This window comes from Mastomys coucha, unplaced genomic scaffold (assembly GCF_008632895.1).
Source record: "Mastomys coucha isolate ucsf_1 unplaced genomic scaffold, UCSF_Mcou_1 pScaffold22, whole genome shotgun sequence".
NCBI lineage: Eukaryota > Metazoa > Chordata > Mammalia > Rodentia > Muridae > Mastomys > Mastomys coucha.
In genome coordinates, this window is record NW_022196905.1 from 19,496,113 (window position 1) to 19,514,343 (window position 18,231).

The following is an 18,231-nucleotide window of genomic DNA, read 5'->3' on the forward strand; positions in this document are numbered from 1 at the left end:
CACACACACAAGAGGGGGTGGAGAAGGGGGGGAAAGTATGAAAAGCCATTCAAAGAAGGAAGATGTGAAAACTAATCTTTCCTGTTTCCTTTGTCACTATCACCTCTTTTCCCAGAATTTGAAAACATATTTCAACCTATACAATGTCAGTTTTTGCAAGCAAGAATCAAACAAGGGGTTGCCCTCCCTCCAAAAAAGAAAAGGCAGGGTTTTTTTTGTTGTTGTTGTTATTGTTGTTGTTTTGTTTTTCCTCCTAGAATTTGGCAACAAATTATGAGAACAGAAGTTTGAGTTCTCTTGTATTTGTGATTTCAGGTGCAAGGATGGCTCCACTGGGAAGTGTTACAGCTCTTTATTTTGTAGGAAAATAATTCCTTAGCTCACTTCACAAAGCCGTTCAAAAGTGCTGGGGAACTCTATAACTAGAACAAGCAACAAATGTTACTAATTTAAAAACAACTGTTTGTCTTTGACTTTATAAGACTCTGATTATCTTATGAACTCAAACCACTTGAGAGAATTGTACTGGGAATCCAAAACATCTGGAGAGCTCTCTGGCAGCATCCTCAGGACACAGGAGCCATCCTGAGCATAGTATTCTTGACTCTACATTTCCTAAGTTTGGGACCTGTAAAATTGTCATCAAAGTTGTCTTTCTCCAAGGTGCTGAAGGCAAAGAATGTGGTATCTCTGCAGCTATTCCCTGCTCATTAGCCTGGGGGACAGTAGGTTCTTCCTCATTGCATGTCTTGTTTTAGGCATGCGTTTGGCCAGCAGGAAAACCCAAATGGAAACCTATGTTTCCTAACTAAAACACAAAGTCAGTTTGTGTTTTGCACAGTTTGCAGAATATCTGTAGATCAGCTCCTCCTGCCTGGACACTTCACTATGTCCACACGCTGGCATCCACTCCACTCATTAACTTGCCTTCCACACATGGAGTCCAGGAATCCACAAATTTATAGGGGATTCCAAAAGGCTTCTAACTCCAGCTTTAGAATTTGGAGCTTCAGGATGCTCTCTGCTGGTAGGGGAAAAAATGTCTTTGGAATGCTAAACCAAAGGCCAGAGCTACCCTGGGGTGTTTGCAAATGCAGACATGAGTACAGTTTTAAGGTTCCTAACCCAGAGGCAGACAATGCACCTTGAACCATGCCCAGCACATGCAAGCAGTTCAAATGGAATGTAAAGGTGAAAGCATAAACTATAGAGCAGAATTTCTTAGCTTGGCACAATCTGCTCTGCTAGGTGCTCTGCCTTTGGAACATTTTAAAAATATTCTCTGCCTCAGTTTCTTCTTTATAAAACAGAGATAGTCTACCTCTTAGCCTAATGTATAGCCACGTTAAATCACTCCCTATGAGAACCTTAGCCTGGAACCCAATAGAGAAGATCAAGAGAAATAAAATGCATTGTATTCCTCTAAGATTAAAACACTTTTAACGAGAAACTGGGCTTCTCAATATTGCTTTCCAGTATGTTTTGACAACTAGTAAATAAAAATATTTTCTTTTCATACTTAGAACAGTTATTTGTTAGTCTCAACTCCAGATCTAGGGGAATGGCTTATGCATATAAATGGTCTTCCTTAATTAGCCATTAACTAAAGACTATGTCCCAAGTGGCAGGGTAATTTACACTGTGTTTGAAAACAGGTTGAGCACTTCACTTCTAAATTAAGGAGCAATGAATTCCTTTTGAAATAACCCCCGCAGATATTCCCTTAGTGTCAAGTCCAAAGAAACCTTTTTACAGCAAATACCTGATCAATCAATACAGACTGCCCACACTGCTCTAACAAGGACTACCCCAGCCCTGAAGAGAGGGCATGTTAAAGGGGTACCCAACTGCTCTCCACCTCAGAGAACTAGTGAAAGCATTCTCTTCAAAGAGAGAGGGGGTGGGGGATGCCACAGAACCAGAGCCATTGTGCCCCTTCTTGGAAGGTGCCAAGTCGCCAGCAGGCGCTTGCCTCTTACCACGAACTCCTCCAAAGTCTGGTAGGTCTTGCCCCGGAACTCACAGTAGTTCTTCCTCTCCTTGCACTGTGGGCAGCACTGGCTGGTGTCGACGTGGATGCAGCGCGGGTGAAGCCGCGGGCACTCTGGCTGTGCGCAAAGGGGCCCCTCCTCCGTACACAGACACGGGCAGGCTGAGGGACCTGGGGCGAACTTCTCCCCTATCGCATACACGAAGCCACTCTCGTCCACGCAGCCCTTCCCGCGGTAGTCCGGGTAGGCGTATTCCTCGGGCAGCTCCGGTGTGGGCACGAGTTCCAGGCTGATCGCTTCCTGGGCGGCGGCTGGGGGCTCCCCCTGAGGGGTATCCCCGCGAAGCCGGACCTGCCAGTCCGCGGCCTTGGCACTCCCGCCCTGGGCAGCCCAGGCCTGCTTCTGCTTGCTCCACGCCTCTCGGCCCGAGAGCGTGCGGCTGCCCTTGCTCTTCCAGTCCCGGGCACTGCTGCCCTCGTCCCTCGAGGCGCGCCCGAGCTCGCTCACCCTCCCCGGGCTGTCCCGAGACGCGTGCTCGCGCTTCTCCTGGCCCGGTTGCTCAGGAGCTTGGGCCAGCTTCTCCAGCGGGATGCTCGGACTGCACAGAGCCACCATCAGGCAGCAGGTGACCAAGAGGGAACTGGAGAGCGCGCCAACTGCCATCGCAGAGGAGCTAGGCATCCCCTACCTCGTCCCGGCGGGCGGGCGGGCGGGGAGCGCGGACGATGAGCGAGTCGCATTCACAGCCCGGGGGCGCGCCGCAGCCAGCTTGGAGTCGCTGTCCCTGCGGAGAGAACAGCAGTACAACTGAGCTCCGCGGCCCGCGCGCACCACGGCTCCGCCGCGGCCCCCTCCCGGCCCGGCGCCGCCCGGGCTCTAGCATCCCTCTAGATTAACAAGCTGGACGCCGGGGGCGGGGGCAACTTGCCCAGTGTCTGGTATACAACCGGGTTCTCAGACATCACACATGTGCAGGAATAGACAGCAAGCCAAGTCGGAGAAAAACACCGGCCGGGAGGGTCTCCTGCAGTGGAGATTAGTGCTGGAGATGGTCACTGGCAGGATGCGGAGCCGGAAAATGCACCAAGTCGGGCGGGTGTGAGCTTGCAAGGCTCAAAGCTCAAATCCTGGCACCTGGGTTGGCCCTCCCTAAGTCTTGGCCGCATTTCCCGCAGGTTTCTAAACAGAGAATTCCGCAGTGGAGTTGGAGACCAACAAACGTGCGCGCACATTAAAGAGAAACCCTTCCTCTCCTGCCCAAGGGGTTTGTGCATGGAAAGGAAGCTGGGGAAGAAGTGAGAGAAAAAGAGAAAAAAAAAAGTCCCCCAAACAAAACCACAAAACCTCGTTGTTACTCCGAGGACCCCAGGACTCATTTGTAACTTCTTAGATGCCTGCTGTCTAGGGAATACATGCCCCTCTGTTCTCTAACCTGAACACTATCTGACCTCTGCCTGGTCCGACGGGTCCAGAATTCCTGAGGCTTTACTCCTTAGCCGCTACCCCACTTCCAGTACTGGCTCTTCACTAGGAGATGTGGAGGGTGACTGTGAGCGCTGCTACTGGCTAGAGTATCTTGGAATAGCATATAACCCGAAGGGGTCTTGGTGATGCATAAGTGATGCTCACCCAGAGAGTACTGAGAAGAAAGGTGGGAAGTGCAGGGACATAGGACTAGGGCCATGACTATCTTACTGAAGGGCCTCTTCCAGCCTTTTGTGGATCTCAAAGTTTCTGCCACCCAAAGGAGTCTAGAGCCCCCAGACATCGCTGGGTACAGACATGCCAGTCTCCATTTGCCTCTGTCAAACATCCACCCTCTCCGTGCGCACCAGTGCCTCTGTCCCCTTCTATCTCAGCCAGCTCTCTCTATTAGGACTCCAATTACTCTGGCCTCTGGCTCATGACCAACGCCAGTGGACCTCAGCCCAGGGCGAGTCGCCCATATTTAAAACTTGGCAGGCAGGAAGAAGTCCTCTTCTGCAGATGGGCCATACAGTAGTTTCCGGAGGCGTCCCCGTGCCCGCGGCGTGGACCTCCAACATGCACCCTCACCCCAGCGGAGTGGCACCTACATACATGAGCTCAGGACGCAGGAGGGACGCCGGGCTCTAGCGGGCGCGGCTCTGGGACTCCAGAGCCCATCCTGGTACCGGCCGGGCACCAGCGCAGGGCGGACCGCGGAGAGCCCAGTCCGACCTGCGCGCTCCGCCCGGCGCATGCACCCGGCTAGAGCATTTGACCCAGCCTGTTCATCCGGCTGCTGGTGGCTGGTAGCCTTCTTGGAGTCCTGTCAGTGCCCGCGCTGCCTTCCGCTTCTCATCCCCAGGTCTCGTCCCTGAGTCTCCACCACAAAGCGTGCCCTAGGGAGCCACCGGAGCTCAGTCTAGCTCTCTTTACCAGCCAGGCAGAGAATGTCTCCAAACAGAGCTGCGGGAACCAGTGGGCAGCCGCTGCGCCCTGGAGGAGAGGAGCAGCTCGGAGCGCGTTCTGAGGGCCAATGGGATGCAGGCTGGCTGAGTGCCACGCGCCCGCCGCCTGCCTACTGTCGCAGCTGCCTGGCGTAGGGCTTACACCCCGTTCCCTCCTCCGCTGCCCACGCTCAGGAGGCGTCGCCACCGGGGCTGGCGTTTCCCTGCCCTCGGTGGATAGGAGACCTAAGCAGCACGCACTGCCCTGCCCTGGCAGCCGCCGCTCAGCCCACCTGTCAGGCTCACTCAGGTTTCCTTCTCAGAGTTGACATTCACTCCTCTCTGGACCTTTCATCTTGGCCTTTCTTCTTTCTGTTTATTCTTTTCTTTAAAAATCCTCTCCCCTAATTGGCCCCGTCTGACTTTGCTCTCGGTGGACAGATTGCTTTTGCTGCTGTTGGAAATGTAAACCAAACTGTTGAGTTTGGAATCCCGAGGATGTGTTAGCAGAGACTGTAGGGAGGTTTATTCTACCCTTACATCCAGAAACCCAGAGGAACAGACTAGGAAGAGAAAGAAAGTGGACGGTTTCAAACAGCATACCCTCTGGTTCTGCTCCACCAAAGAGGCTGCTGCGCTGCTGCTGCTGTTGACTTCCTCAAACGCTGTCGTCGGTTCACTCTTCTTTGATCTTGAAGGCAGAATCTACTTCTTTTCTTGGATGAAGGACTAAAGGCCAGTGGTGTATGTTCAAGTTAATCTCCAAAGTGAGATGTTTAAAGAAATATCTATTTCTTGGACAGTGGGTACTCTCTATGCCAACGGTGCTCAGGTAGTGACACACAACTTTACAGTGTCAGGCCATCTGTTGGGCGTGAGACTGCCTTGGGAGGAAGGAACTATTTTCTCTACCTCTGCTTAGATGATGAACAGGTTTAATGGAGACCTGAAGGAATAGGACCTGGAAATTCCTTGGGAGACTGCTTCTCCTTACATACAGACACATGCACACTGACAAAAATTTAGGGAATCTCCTTGACCGGGATAATCCATGCTCCCTGCACTTCCTGCAAACACAACTCTTGTTACCTGCAAAGAAAAGAAGACTTATCCTTGCCTGAGGGTTGCTGCCTCACTTACAGAGATCCCCTGCTCCTTCTCTGGTATGCATCAATCATAACTTCTGGGGCTTTATGATACCACTAATATAAATACCTCCACAGACCACCATAAAAATAGCCTTGTAGGTGCGATTATTTCTATGATGGGAAATGAGCCCTCTACGGAGTACCTAGAGATGCCATCAACTGCTTTCTAGAATCAAGGCTGTTATTGCTAATTGCTCCAGTCATGAAATAGCTCAGGTGTTTTGTTTTATCAAGTGTGCCCCTCATTTAGTTACAAGTGGGAACTGCACATGTGTATACTTTCTACGACTATGTAATAATACATGTGAACAAGCACAACTGAAGAATCAGGTGTCCAACTGAAGGGATGAAGATGTTTTATTTACCTCACCTTGGTCCCAATGAAGAAGTTTTATTTGTCTCACTATGATACCAAGTCACTTCGAACCTGGAGAGACTTGTGGCTTTTCCCAACCTCATGGTTATAATGCAGAGATATTAATGAGTATTCAAGCTTGCAAGAAGAGGCTTGACTTGCTAAGGAAAGGCTGGTTATTCCACCATGTGTCTAAACTGGGCTTTCTCATCAGATATTCTGAAACAGTGATAGGGCAGATTAGATGAAGGGAGAATGTAATTTCAGAGGAACCCCTTTTCTTGGTGAATGAGAACACTATCCATACAGGGAGCTTCAATGTCTTAGTTAGGGTTTCTATTGCTGTGGTGAAGCACTGTGGCCAAAAGCCAAAGTAACAAAGGGCTTATTTTACTCACATTTCCACATAACACTTTACTATTGAAGGGAATTTGAACAGAATCTCAAACAGGGCAAGAACATGGAGGCTAGAGCTAGTGCAGAAGCCATGGAAGAATGCTGCCTGTTGGCTTGCTCCTCAAGACTTGTTTAGTCAGCCTCCTTAGATTGACAGCCCAAGGATGGCACCATCTACAATGGGCTTCTCCCTCACACCAGTCACTAATTAAGACAATGTCCTACAAGCTTATCTACAGCCTGATCGTATGCAGGCATTTTCTTGATTGCTGTTCCTTCCTCGAAAATGACTCCAGCTTGTCTCTAGTTGAAATAGAAACCAATCAGGACTATTGACCACTTGTGAAGTTGACTTACAGGCCATCACTTTTCAGTTAGAACCTTTCCTTTCTCACTTGTCCCCAAGATGGGATGTTAATATTAAGATTGTGCCAAATGGTGGTAGTATACACCTTTAATCCCAGCCCTTTAATCCCAGAGAGGCAGGTGAATCTCTGAATTAGAGGCCAGCCAGCTCTATAGAGCAAGAGAGAGAGTTCAGGGTGGTCAGAGCTATGTAGGGAAACCCAGTCTCTATAAACCAAAGAAAATTAACATTGCAACATAAAACATACACAACTGAAAGTTCTGTAGTCTTTACAAATTCAAGCACCTTAAAAAAAATCAGTCTCTTTAAAATAACTGGTCTCTTTTAGAATTCAAGGTCTCTCTAGCAATCCAGTCTCTATAAAACTTCAAAATCTCTTTAAAAGTTCAAGTCTTTTAACTGTGGGCTATGAAATCAAATCAGTCAAATAGATTTTTATTCCAAGAAGAAAGAACCAGGGCACAGTCACAATCTGCACAAAGCAAAACAGGAGCCCAGCACTAGAAAGCTCAATGTCAGACATCTGGGATTCATTCACAATCTTCTGGGTTCCTTCATGGGTTTAGGCCATCACTCACAGGACACAGACCTCATCTCCTAGGCTCATGCTAACTGTATTCTACAACTGCCACTGCCATTGGGGGTTGTCCCATGATAAAATGCTAAAGAGTCCATTATAACTGGGCAGTACCTTCACTTACAGCCTTCCCTGGAACTCTGACCATGCTATTCAGTATCAGGCTTTAAATTCCCTCCATAACACATTCAGTTCTGGGGCTTTGACTGCGACTGAGGCTGTGTCAGTAGGCATCACCTGGGTGACTCTGACAGTACCAAGTTCAGCTGCTGGAATGAGGAATGGCCTTGGCTGCCTCTGGACCAAAACTTTTCTGTGCTGACTCCAAAGAAAGACTTCTGGGAAGAGTTTTTTTTTTTTTTTTTTTTTTTTTTTTTTTTCTCGATGATGCTGACTTCTTCTTGAACAGGGTTTATCTCTTAGCTCCAGCTGATCAGCACCAATTGCTCCAGTAAAGCAAAGGTTTCACTTCAGTGGTGCTGGTCTGTTGTTAACCGTGCCTGTTTCTTCAGCCCCAGCTGACCAGAAACACAGATTCTTAATTCAAAATAATGCACGATCTGGATAGAATCTTTAATCTTCCCTCTAAAACCCCACAAGCCAGGATCTCATCATCTTCATTTCTCTCAGCTCCCAAGCTTCCTGGGAGCAGCCTATATTGGTCTCTGAGTACTCAATGGCTTTTCCAATCCCAAGTCCCAAAGACATCCTACAACCCTCCCCAAAAGAGCATGATCAGGTCTATCACTGCAATACTTTCCTTCTTATAACAATACCACAACTCCCATAGCCAGCAACTAAATAAGGTGGACTTTACCACCACAGCAGGAATTTGTCCTTCATCTATTGCTGATGTAGTAACTTCCTGTGGTCCATTTTCCTCCCTGCTTCTTCCTTCCTTTCTTCTTTTTCATTTTCCTTCTCTCTCTCTCTCTCTCTCTCTCTCTCTCTCTTTCTCTCTCTCTCTCTTTCTCTCTCTCTCTTCCTTACCTTGTCTTTTAGGTTAGGGAGTGAATAACAGCAACAGAAAGACCTTTGTCAGGGAGTAAGGTGACAGGTGTCTTATCCATCTCCACCAAGCTTAGCTTTAAAACACAGGCAACTACTCAGCATTTCTGGGGTTCTAGTGTCTTTAAAAAGAAAACGAGCCGGGCAGTGGTGGCACATGTCTTTAATCCCAGCACTTGGGAGGCAGAGGCAGACAGATTTCTGAGTTCAAGGCCATCCTGGTCTACAGAGTAAGTTCCAGGACAGCCAAGGCTGTAAAATGAAACCCTGTCTCAAAAAACAAACAACAAAACAAAACAACAACAACAACAAAAGAAAACGAATCTACAATTGTTTAGGATTTGTAGTTTGGGTGAATAGAGAGCTGTATTGCTCTCTCTGTGCTGTATTTTAACCCAGTTTATTCCTTCCCCTTTTCTTTTTCTATTCAGGAGTTAAATTGGTCTGCAGCAGTACAGTTATATTTAGTGGCCAGGCTGAGCATGTGTGATCAGCTTCAGGGTAGCCCTGAGCAAGAGCAGTGCATGTGGGTTCTAAGCAGGGTTCAGTTTTGCCTTGAAAGGTGGGTCACCTTTTCTGTCCCCTTAGGCAAAGTTAATCTTGCCTTCTGCCTCTCCATCTAGGCATAGTTTATGTCTCTATTACCACCTTATAACATTCAACTTTTTCATAGCTCCAGGGTGTTAATACTCACCTAGAAAATAACATCTAACTAAATGACTGAGCTGTGTTTCATTCATCTTTCCATCCTTACTGCTGAGGGTCTTAACAAGACCTCATGGGGACAAAGGAAAGCAAGTAGGGAAGTAAGAAAGGAAGGAATGGGACGCGGGCAGAGCTTCACTTCAGCCTGGTTGTCATTGGGAGAGGGCTGGTCATTCTAGAAGCATCTCATGGAAATTCAATTAGCTTGGCTCTCTGTCGAGCTAACACTACAGAGCTTCACCACCCAGACCACACACCCGTAAGGGCAGAGGTGCAGTGGTGACATAAGAAACTAGGACAGATTGTGTATCCTTCCAGTTCAGTTCCGGAGACTTCATCTGCTTAGCACCTGTATGTCCACTCGTAACCAGTTATAACTGGATTCCATGGACTGTTTGCCATGGGAAATTAAAAACAATAGAGATATGGCAAAGGAAGGTTATCTCAATAGGAAACAAGATCCAGAAGACATGGATCCCGAAGACAAGGAGCTAGAACTTCTTGGCAGGGAAGCAAGATAAGGTGATTGATTGGGTTGGGATAGACAGCACCAATACATTTCCAAGCAAAGAGAAGTGACAGGCCAAGAAGAAGCCAATGCAGCAATATCATCTGTTGGAGCTGACGGTATCAGGTATCAGGTATCTGTGGATTGAGCATAAAGATCAGGTGGAACAAACTTAAATACAGAATGAAGTTACAGTGATTGAAAATGGCCAAAGAACAGAAACGTTCTTATGTGGTCTAACCGGCATTTACACATAGTGAAGACACACCTTATTAATTTTCCTGGTAAGGAAGAAGGTCAGAGGTAGCCAAGAAGTAGCAGAGGGGAAACATGTCTGTCCTTGTGGCTGGCAAAGTACAACAAAGCTTCCAAGGAGAAGGAAGGCCTCTGTGAATTCATGTTGTCTGCACATGGAGTAGACCAAGGAAAGCAGGGAATGTGGAGGGCTCTGCCATGTGTCCTGCTGGTTGCCTAAGACATAGGCCTAGATAAAGAAGAGCTGCCTTCAACAAGTCCACACTGTAAACAAAGACACATTTAACTTGAACCCTGGACTTGAGCCAGAGATGGAAGTGATGTCAAATGTTTCTCTTCCAAAAGCTAGAGGGGAACAAAAGCCACTTTCACCTGAAGTTAGAGTAAGAAGAGTTTTTGTGGTTCAGGATGAAGGTTGACCATTAACTAAAGCTAATGAGTGAGAGAAGCCACAGTCATGTTCAGATGGCTTTTTATGGATGTTCACAGAGCAGGCTTGGCTGTTAAGGGAGCCACTAATTAAAGTTCTGCCATGGAGCAGGCTACCAGTCAACAGAGCAAGAGCTCTCTCACTGCTTACCCTTTTGATACATGCCTGAGGTTGAGAGTTACTGTTCCCTGGGCTGACCTGCCGCACAGGCTGCTTGATTACAACACACCTCAGGGACTCATCCCTTCTGCTATGATGCCAAAAGTCAGCAGCATCTGTTCAGATCATCGAATGGATGACTCAGGTTTTTGCAAAAACAGTCGCAAAAGCTTCCTGGGTTCCCAGGGATTCATTTTCATATATTGTAAATTAAACCAATGTGTGAGAAGCATCACAGGCATCAATATTTATGGGTAGGCATGGTCTTGAAAATAATTATTATGAAAGATAATAATTGATCAGAGTTTATTGGTCTGGAAATGATGTAAGCAGGTTGTTCTGAATTCTTGGGACTATCCTGGCAGGTATGGTACTCTAATAGAAAAAGGCCTATGTGTATTAAATAAAGGCAAAAGCCTTCAGGTGCTTCAAGGGTTTTTTAGGAACAAGTTTTGTGTTTTGGAAGCATCTTGGCCCTTGGTCTACCAAAGAGCATGTTATTAGCCCTGACTGACACACAGAAGATGCAGTGTTAATGTTTTCATACCCTGTTTGTAAATCCCCGAATGGGCAGAGATTTTGGAGAACAGGGTAAAAATGGGAGGTGTTTCCAGGTGTACTGATGTGGAGTCGGTGGCATGCAGGAGAGAATCAGGTACCTGTCTTCCTGGTATGATTGTCCATTTGACCCTGAACTGATAGGCTTCCAAAACAATCTACAGAAAAGATATGAATTCTAAATTTTTTGTGGCATTCTCACACTTTCTGGATATCATAAACTCCTTGAGCAAGGATGGAATCTGAGAATAGATGGTACTCCATTTGTAAGTGACAACTCAAGTGCCTACTGCCCTGCTCCTGCCTGATACTCAGATACCAGGCTGCAGATATGGGCTAGGACAGTGGGTACTTGATGCCAAGAATCTGCCTGGGGCTCAAATGGCACACAGAGTTGCTTCTTTCCTCCAAGGCACCTCAATATGGAATCCACATATTAGAAACATGCAGTATCCGGGGTACAAAGGACAATGGCAGCCACAAAGTCATAAATATGAGGCAAAAGCAGGTGCAAGCTCTGCAGAAAATCATCAGTAGTAAGTGCTTAGAGCAGGGGCTCTAAAACCAAGGGGAAGTAGCCTGTTATACTATAAAGTTTTGATGAGACTGCTCAAAGACTCCTTCTGTTCACAATAACTTCCATGGCACAATTCATCCTTTACAGTTGATACTGATTTGAGTTAGTCTAGCTAAAGATGGAACCCATTAAATTGCCCAGGGGGAGAGCTTTATTTTGTAATAGAAACTCGTGAGGATTTGGAATATGTTACATATTTAGATGACCTTCAGTATCTATAGAGGATTGGTTCCAAGGCTCTACTGCAACACTAAAATCTTATGTTTGTAGTCCTTCATGAAAAGGTGTATTATTTACTTAGAACCCATCCACTTCCTCCAATGCATTTTAAATCATCTATTGCTCATTTACAACATCTATAACAATGCAAATATTGTGCAAATAGTTGATTGTTTAGGGAATAAGGAAAAAGTGTTCAAGTTAGTGAAGATGCAATTTCTCTGAATATTGTTATTTATTTTAAATTATTACCTGCATATGTGAATATTGTTATTTATCTTCAATTATTACCAGCATGTGTGTTGTGTGTTTTCATGAGTGGTTATGTGGAAATGAGGGAAAGTTCTGGTGGAGGCCAGAAGAGGGCATCTGAGTTAGAATTGCAGGCAGTCGTGAGCAGCCCAACATGTATGCTTGGACGTGAACTCCAGTTCTCAGCAAGAAAGAGCATCAACTGATCTTTATTTCTGAGCAATCTCTTCAACTCTTCTCTGAAAATAACTGATAGGTAATTGGTTGAATCTGTGGATGTGAGACCCATAAATTCAGAAGACCTACTATGTCTGTTTAAGTATCACTTCTAGTCTCTATACCTTTTCTGAATTTCAGGCAGGCAGCATGTGTCACATCTCTAGTGCGTACTTATGGTTTTCAGAAGAATTAGCAAAGAATAACATATAGTGGAAGATAGGTTTCTCTGCATCTCTTATTGCTTCACCTCTAGTCTCAACCATACAGAACAGCCTAGCATGTGTTGTTTCCTACATAAGCAACTTCTAGGTAAACATTAGTTTCTGTTATGGAAAGAAATGCTTTTTTTTTTTTTTTTTTTTTTTTTTTTTTTTTTTTTTTTAGCTCCAGGCATAGATGTCTGAAATCTCTCTGTGCTTTAGGACCCCACATTTCTGTTCTATTGTTCTCTTGATAACATACTCCCTTGTTATGTTCAAGAAAGAAACATTTTGTGGGGTTTTTGAGGTGTCCAGCACTTAGTCCCACCATACGTAGAGGATAGACAAAGTTTACCAGCATTTGAGAGCAGATAAGCCTTCTCTGCTTATGGTTGCATGTACTGAGCTGTGAGCTGATTGATAGCCTTTCATCTTAGCCTTTACGTCAACTTACTAGATTTGGTTTGTTATTCTAGTCATCAGCATTCCACCTTAGAAATTGAGTAAGTGGTCCCTTGATTTATCAGATACTTGGTTTCTTATTGATCACATGAGCTCCTATCATGCAAGTGCTGGCTTGCATTTAGACTAAAGCAGTTCACCAGTTCAGTAGCATCCAAGTAGATCATTGAAGAAAATATGCAAATGTGTTTTTTTCCACTTATTTGGCGATTCTATAAGTCAAGTCTACTGGTGACAATTTTTTTTCAACTTCTGTTTGCCTTGGAAAGTCTTTATTTGTTCTTCATTTTTTTTAAAAAAATATATTTTAAAATATATCTTTAGAATGTTCAGGCTTGGGACATCAGTGTTTACTACTATGGACTAGGTAAGTATTGTACATTTCAGCTCTACTAAATTTATTGAATATATTTTTATATCTTCAGTCACAATTAACCTCATCTCACTTGAGCTTTTGATGGCAGCAGAGGACTGAGGGCTGGAGGTCAACCTATGTAGCACTGGCATCTGCTATGGCAAACTTTGTAAGTAGCAATCAAGGCCTGCAAAGGCTTCTGGTTTACCCTGCGTAGGGAGCTTTCCTGGGGGAGTTCTTTTCTTTTTCTCTTTTGGTTTCCTCTTTTCCGGACTCTTAGTCAGCTGAATGTTTACTGGACAACTGGATTATTTCAGCTCCATGTTCTTGAACAGTATTCAGTTTCTTTATTCTGTTTTGTTTGTTTGTTTGTGGTTTGTTTTTTGTTGTTGTTCCTACAGATGCTGCTGCAGGAAGTTCTATCCAGACAGCCTCAAACTTCTTCTGTCCTCTTGTGCCTACTAATCAAAGGCATTCTTCGTCATTTCTGTTAGGTTTTTGTTTTTGTTTTATCTTTAACATTTCCTTTTAGCTCCCTTTGGGAATTTCCATCTCTTTGCTTGCACAGCCTGTGTATTATTATTTTCTTTAACCAATGTTATCCTTTCCATGTGACCCACAGTTATTTTAAATCCCCAAAGGGCAGCATCTTTTCTTGTTTGGCTCTGATGCTTGTTCTGTCTTCATATTGTGAGGGTGAATCTGAGGGATTGTTTGTTTGTTTGTTTGTTTTGTGTTGTTTTGGTTGTTTTTTTTTTTAAACCACAAAACATTTATTTCTGAAAAAAACTACAGCAGGCTAAGCTCTTTTTAAATAGAGTCTCTTCTGGGCAGACTTTGCTAGGAAGAAAAGAGAATGTTCTAGCATCTTTCTGAATATCTTCTTTTTCTTTCCCTTTGCTAGGAGAAGAAGCTGAGCAGAACTTCAGAGGGTAAATATCTTAGAAGATGAGAGAAGCCCGTGTAACAGGGTCCAGCTGGAGTCTCTGATGCCTGACTTGCTCACACACATCCCCAGCAATGATGCTTCCAGTTCAGGTTTTACTACCCAGGCTCAGTTCCCATGGAAGTAGGAAGGCAGATAATGCTCCAATAAATTCTAATTCTGAATATTCACATATCTGTCTACTTTATTTGGAAAGCAGAGATCTGCTTTGTGATCTTACATCCCTGAAAAAAAAAACCCAAAACCTAAATACTGTTTGTTTCAGTTGCCGGAGCTTTTCACTTTGAGAGAGAAGACCTCTGAGCTCTTACATGCTGGTCCAGAAACCAGACTCTCTAGGATCCTGTTGAGAAATAATTTTCAAGTATTTCTATTGCAACCTATATATTATAACTCATATAATTACATTCAACTATTTCTTCCTTGCTCCTCAAAGACAGTGCTACAGCTTGTCCATTAGAAACCTATTTATGCTCCTACTGTCTTTGTTAGAGTCTGTGTGGAGAGACAAATGCTGATGGCTATATGGTGATACAAAAGGATATATAAATATTTGCCACTCAGCATCCACCTCTTTCTGATAAGAAACAACCTAATTTTCTGCTAGAGAATTGGGAGTACGCTTATTTTCAACCTCTCAGTTTTTCAGGTAGAACCATTGTCTAGAATAAGAGACCAGATCTGGTCAGCATCTTCATCCATAGGTCATAGTGGATGGTATAAGGATGTGCCTACAACAACGTTGAGACAGGGAAAACCAGGCCTAGGACTTCTTTGAGCCATCTAAAGATACATTGTTTGTTCCCTCTTCCTAGTACTATGGAACTTGTAAAATTTAAGGGTATGTTTGCCGGAGGCACCGGATGAGGTATGTTCCACCTGAAATGGAGACAGTGCCGAAGAAAATTCAAAGAAGACAAATCAACTGCTGATAATGCTGTGTGGAGGCTTCCAGATTCACAGAATTTGGCATATATCTCTTTAGCTGCTGGGTCATCTGCACTCAGTGTTTCTCCCTTCTTCTTCCTTCTTTCTTTTTCTCCTCCCACTCTTCTGTCCTCTTCCATCTCTTCACTTTCCTTTTCTTTTCTTCTCCTTCATCTTTTTTGACTTTCCCCTTCTTTCCTCTACTTTTCTCTTCCACCTCCTCCTTTCTCTTCCAAACAGATTTGGATTTGATTTTTTTTTTTTCTTGCAAACGTACATTCACAGCTCTGGTAAATCAAATGCTTCGTTAAGTTCACTAATTGAATTCAGCTCTGTCACAGTTCAAACTGTGGCTCCTGAGCATATCTGCAAACGTCAAAATCCCACCATAATGATTAGACTGTAAGTGGATTTGGAACCTATCTTCAGAGTTCTCAAAAGTGGCCTCTCACTCAGAAATTAAGCCACTGCCTTTTCTGCACAAGAATTTCTTTCATACCATCCCAGCAACTCTGCCTGTGTGCTTTCAGAGGCAGAACTGGCCTGAATTGTGCACAGAGTCCCCATTGCCAGCTCTGTTACATTTTTTTTCTTCCTGGCAGCCCCAACTTCCAGTCAAGATTTCTGGACATTTTCCAATTACAACACCATTTAGAAACACTCAGCATATTCCAGTCTTGAGTAATGTATTGATCTATTTTAAAAGAGAAACTGTCCACACGGTCCCTTGTAAAATTCTTTTTATTGTAATTTTACTTAAAAGTATGCAAATACCCAAAACTGCAAATCGTTTTGCTTACAGCTGTTAGACAATTACAAAAATAAATTTACAGTTCAGATATAAAATAAACTATAAAAGGGATGCAATTGAAACCAGTCACACTAGTTAGGAAAAGGAGAAGGATGGTCTTCCTGGATCCCCATGGCTCTGCGCAGCGTGGGAGGCCCATGTCTCTAATTATTCTGTTCCTTGGAGCCTAGCGCTGTCAGAAGATTCATGCCTGGTGGGGCCTGGATCTTCCAACATTTTTCTCTATTTAAACTACTTCAATGCTTCATTAGCAGGGCTTCCCATAAAGTCAGTGGCCTCTATTTAACAAGACTACAGCTGTTATTTATGAAGAATCACTGCTGGCTCTTATTGAGTTTGTGGCTATTAAAATTGTACCAAATGCCAAATCAGCATAATAATAAACATTTTTGATCTGTGAGAAATAAATTCATATGATAGTTCACATTAGATGATCATCTAAGGACGTAGAATCTGCTTATTCAAGAAACAGTTTACATATCATCCAATGCAGACTTTATAGGTTTTGATGCATTTTAACCAATGTGCATGTATGTATAACTAATACACCAATCACAATATTTACCGCTATCTATTCAGAAATTCCCCTACCCTATTTTCAAGACAATTCTTTATGTGGCTACCAAGTCCACCACACTCATCCTAATCTCCAAAAGTCGCTTTTATTTTGCTTATGGATTTCCATCCAGAGAGTCATACATCTTTATATAATGTCTGGCCTCTGGCCTTTTTGACTATGATTTTGTGATTCATCCTATGCCTATACACCTCAGGAAGCTATTACTTTCTGTCATGGAATGTTCTGTTTCATGGCTCTACCATTTGATTTTCTTCCATTCACTTGTTAATGGACATTTGAATGATGTCTACATTTTTACTATAAGGATTGAAGTAGATTGAACACTTTTTCTTTTTGTAATTTTTACATAAGCTTTCAGAAAAAATGAATTATTGTGCTTGTGGTCTGTATATAGATTTATAAGACATTATCAAGTTACTTTCCAAACTGTCTGTATACCTTTTATGCTTCTACCAGAAGTCCTTGAAAGCTCCCATGGTACCACATGCTGTCAGCATTAATGTTAGTAATTGCACAATTTTAACCTCCTGGGTGGGTGTGAAGGGATATTGCAGTGTGGTTTGTAAGTGTACTTGCATTTTGACTAACCAGTGTTGTCACTTTCTCATGTACTTTTGGCCTTTCATGTCTTATTCAGTGAAGAGTTGGCTCATAGGCACACTTCTGCAAAAATTGGCTGCTTAACTTTTGTATCAAGTAACTGAACTTCATATATTTTGGACCTAAATACATAAAATATAGTACTCACCTCCAGTTTCAGTAGCTTTAGGAAGTTTTAAAAGCTTCAACTTTTTTTTTATTTCTCTTGAAAAGTCATGATTTTTATTTCATAAATTCCAACCTCCAAAATATGTTTTCTTCACTGATACTTTAAAAATATTTTCAAAACTACTTTTGCTAAACTATAAGGTTTAGGGGAACTTTTTCCACTTTCCATGTTTTCCTTTGGATGTTTTGTAAGTTAAGATTATTTATTATTTGTTTATTATGTATTTATTTGGATGTATGTCTCTGTATGTGTAGATGGTTATAAAGACTAAATGAGGGTACTTGGATTTTTTGCAGCTGGAATCATAGAGGCTTATGAGCTGCTCAAAGTGGGTTTGGAAACTGCCCTTGAGACCTCTTCAAGAGCACTCTGTATCTTAGCCATGGAGCCACTCCCCAGCCCTTAAACTCATCCTTTATATTTAGATCTGCTATCTGTTCTAGGTTTCATAGGTATAAGGGAGACACAGGTTTGATTTCTTTTTGTATGGACACCTCCAAGTCTTCCAGCACCTTCCACTGGATGATGTTCCTTTCGGATCTTTTCAATTTTTCCTATCATGTTTCTTAATTTCCCATTCTGTTCCAAAGGTTTCTCTAGTGACAAATATATATTTTATGCTAACATAAATGATGTCTAAGTTAGTAGTTTTATAAGACTTACAATCAAAAATGTCAGTTCGAATAGCTTTTTAAACATTCACATTAGTTTTTCAAAATCTTGGAAGGTAAGAGTTCACCTGAATAGTGGACTCGTTGTCAGTTGAGTCCACAAATGCACTAAGGGAGAAATGTCATCCTAAAAATATTGTCTAATCCATGAACATAGTATATCAATCTCTGTGTCTGTTTTCTTTGTGATCTTTTAGTAACACATAATTCCTTAAATTAAAAGAATACATTTGTAATGATGGTCCGTGATTAGTATGCATAAGCTGAATAAAGACATTCTCCCCCTAAAATGTGGTTTTTGATGCTATCATAGATGAGGAAGGACATCTACAGTTTTATTTCTCAATTCTATATTGAGAATATGCATGGATAGAA

The 18,231-nt window shown here is 43.4% G+C and overlaps 1 protein-coding gene across 2 annotated transcripts in view; it reads right to left on the minus strand.

Moving 5' to 3' along the window:
- Vwc2 (von Willebrand factor C domain containing 2) overlaps positions 1 to 4,570 on the minus strand; it is a 143,692-nt gene extending 139,122 nt beyond the window's left edge. The window contains exons 1-2 of one of the 2 annotated variants that reach the window (XR_004109658.1): positions 4,071 to 4,205; positions 1,980 to 2,775 (exon numbers count right to left, since the gene is read on the minus strand). Coding sequence is in view for 1 of the 2 variants with exons in the window: in XM_031338567.1 (XP_031194427.1) it covers positions 1,980 to 2,672 (693 nt within the window). In the remaining variant the exon portion in view is untranslated. Of the gene's footprint in view, positions 1 to 1,979; positions 2,776 to 4,070 lie in introns of both variants that reach the window. The other variant, XM_031338567.1, reaches the window with a different exon arrangement.
- Positions 4,571 to 18,231: the final 13,661 nt, after the last annotated feature.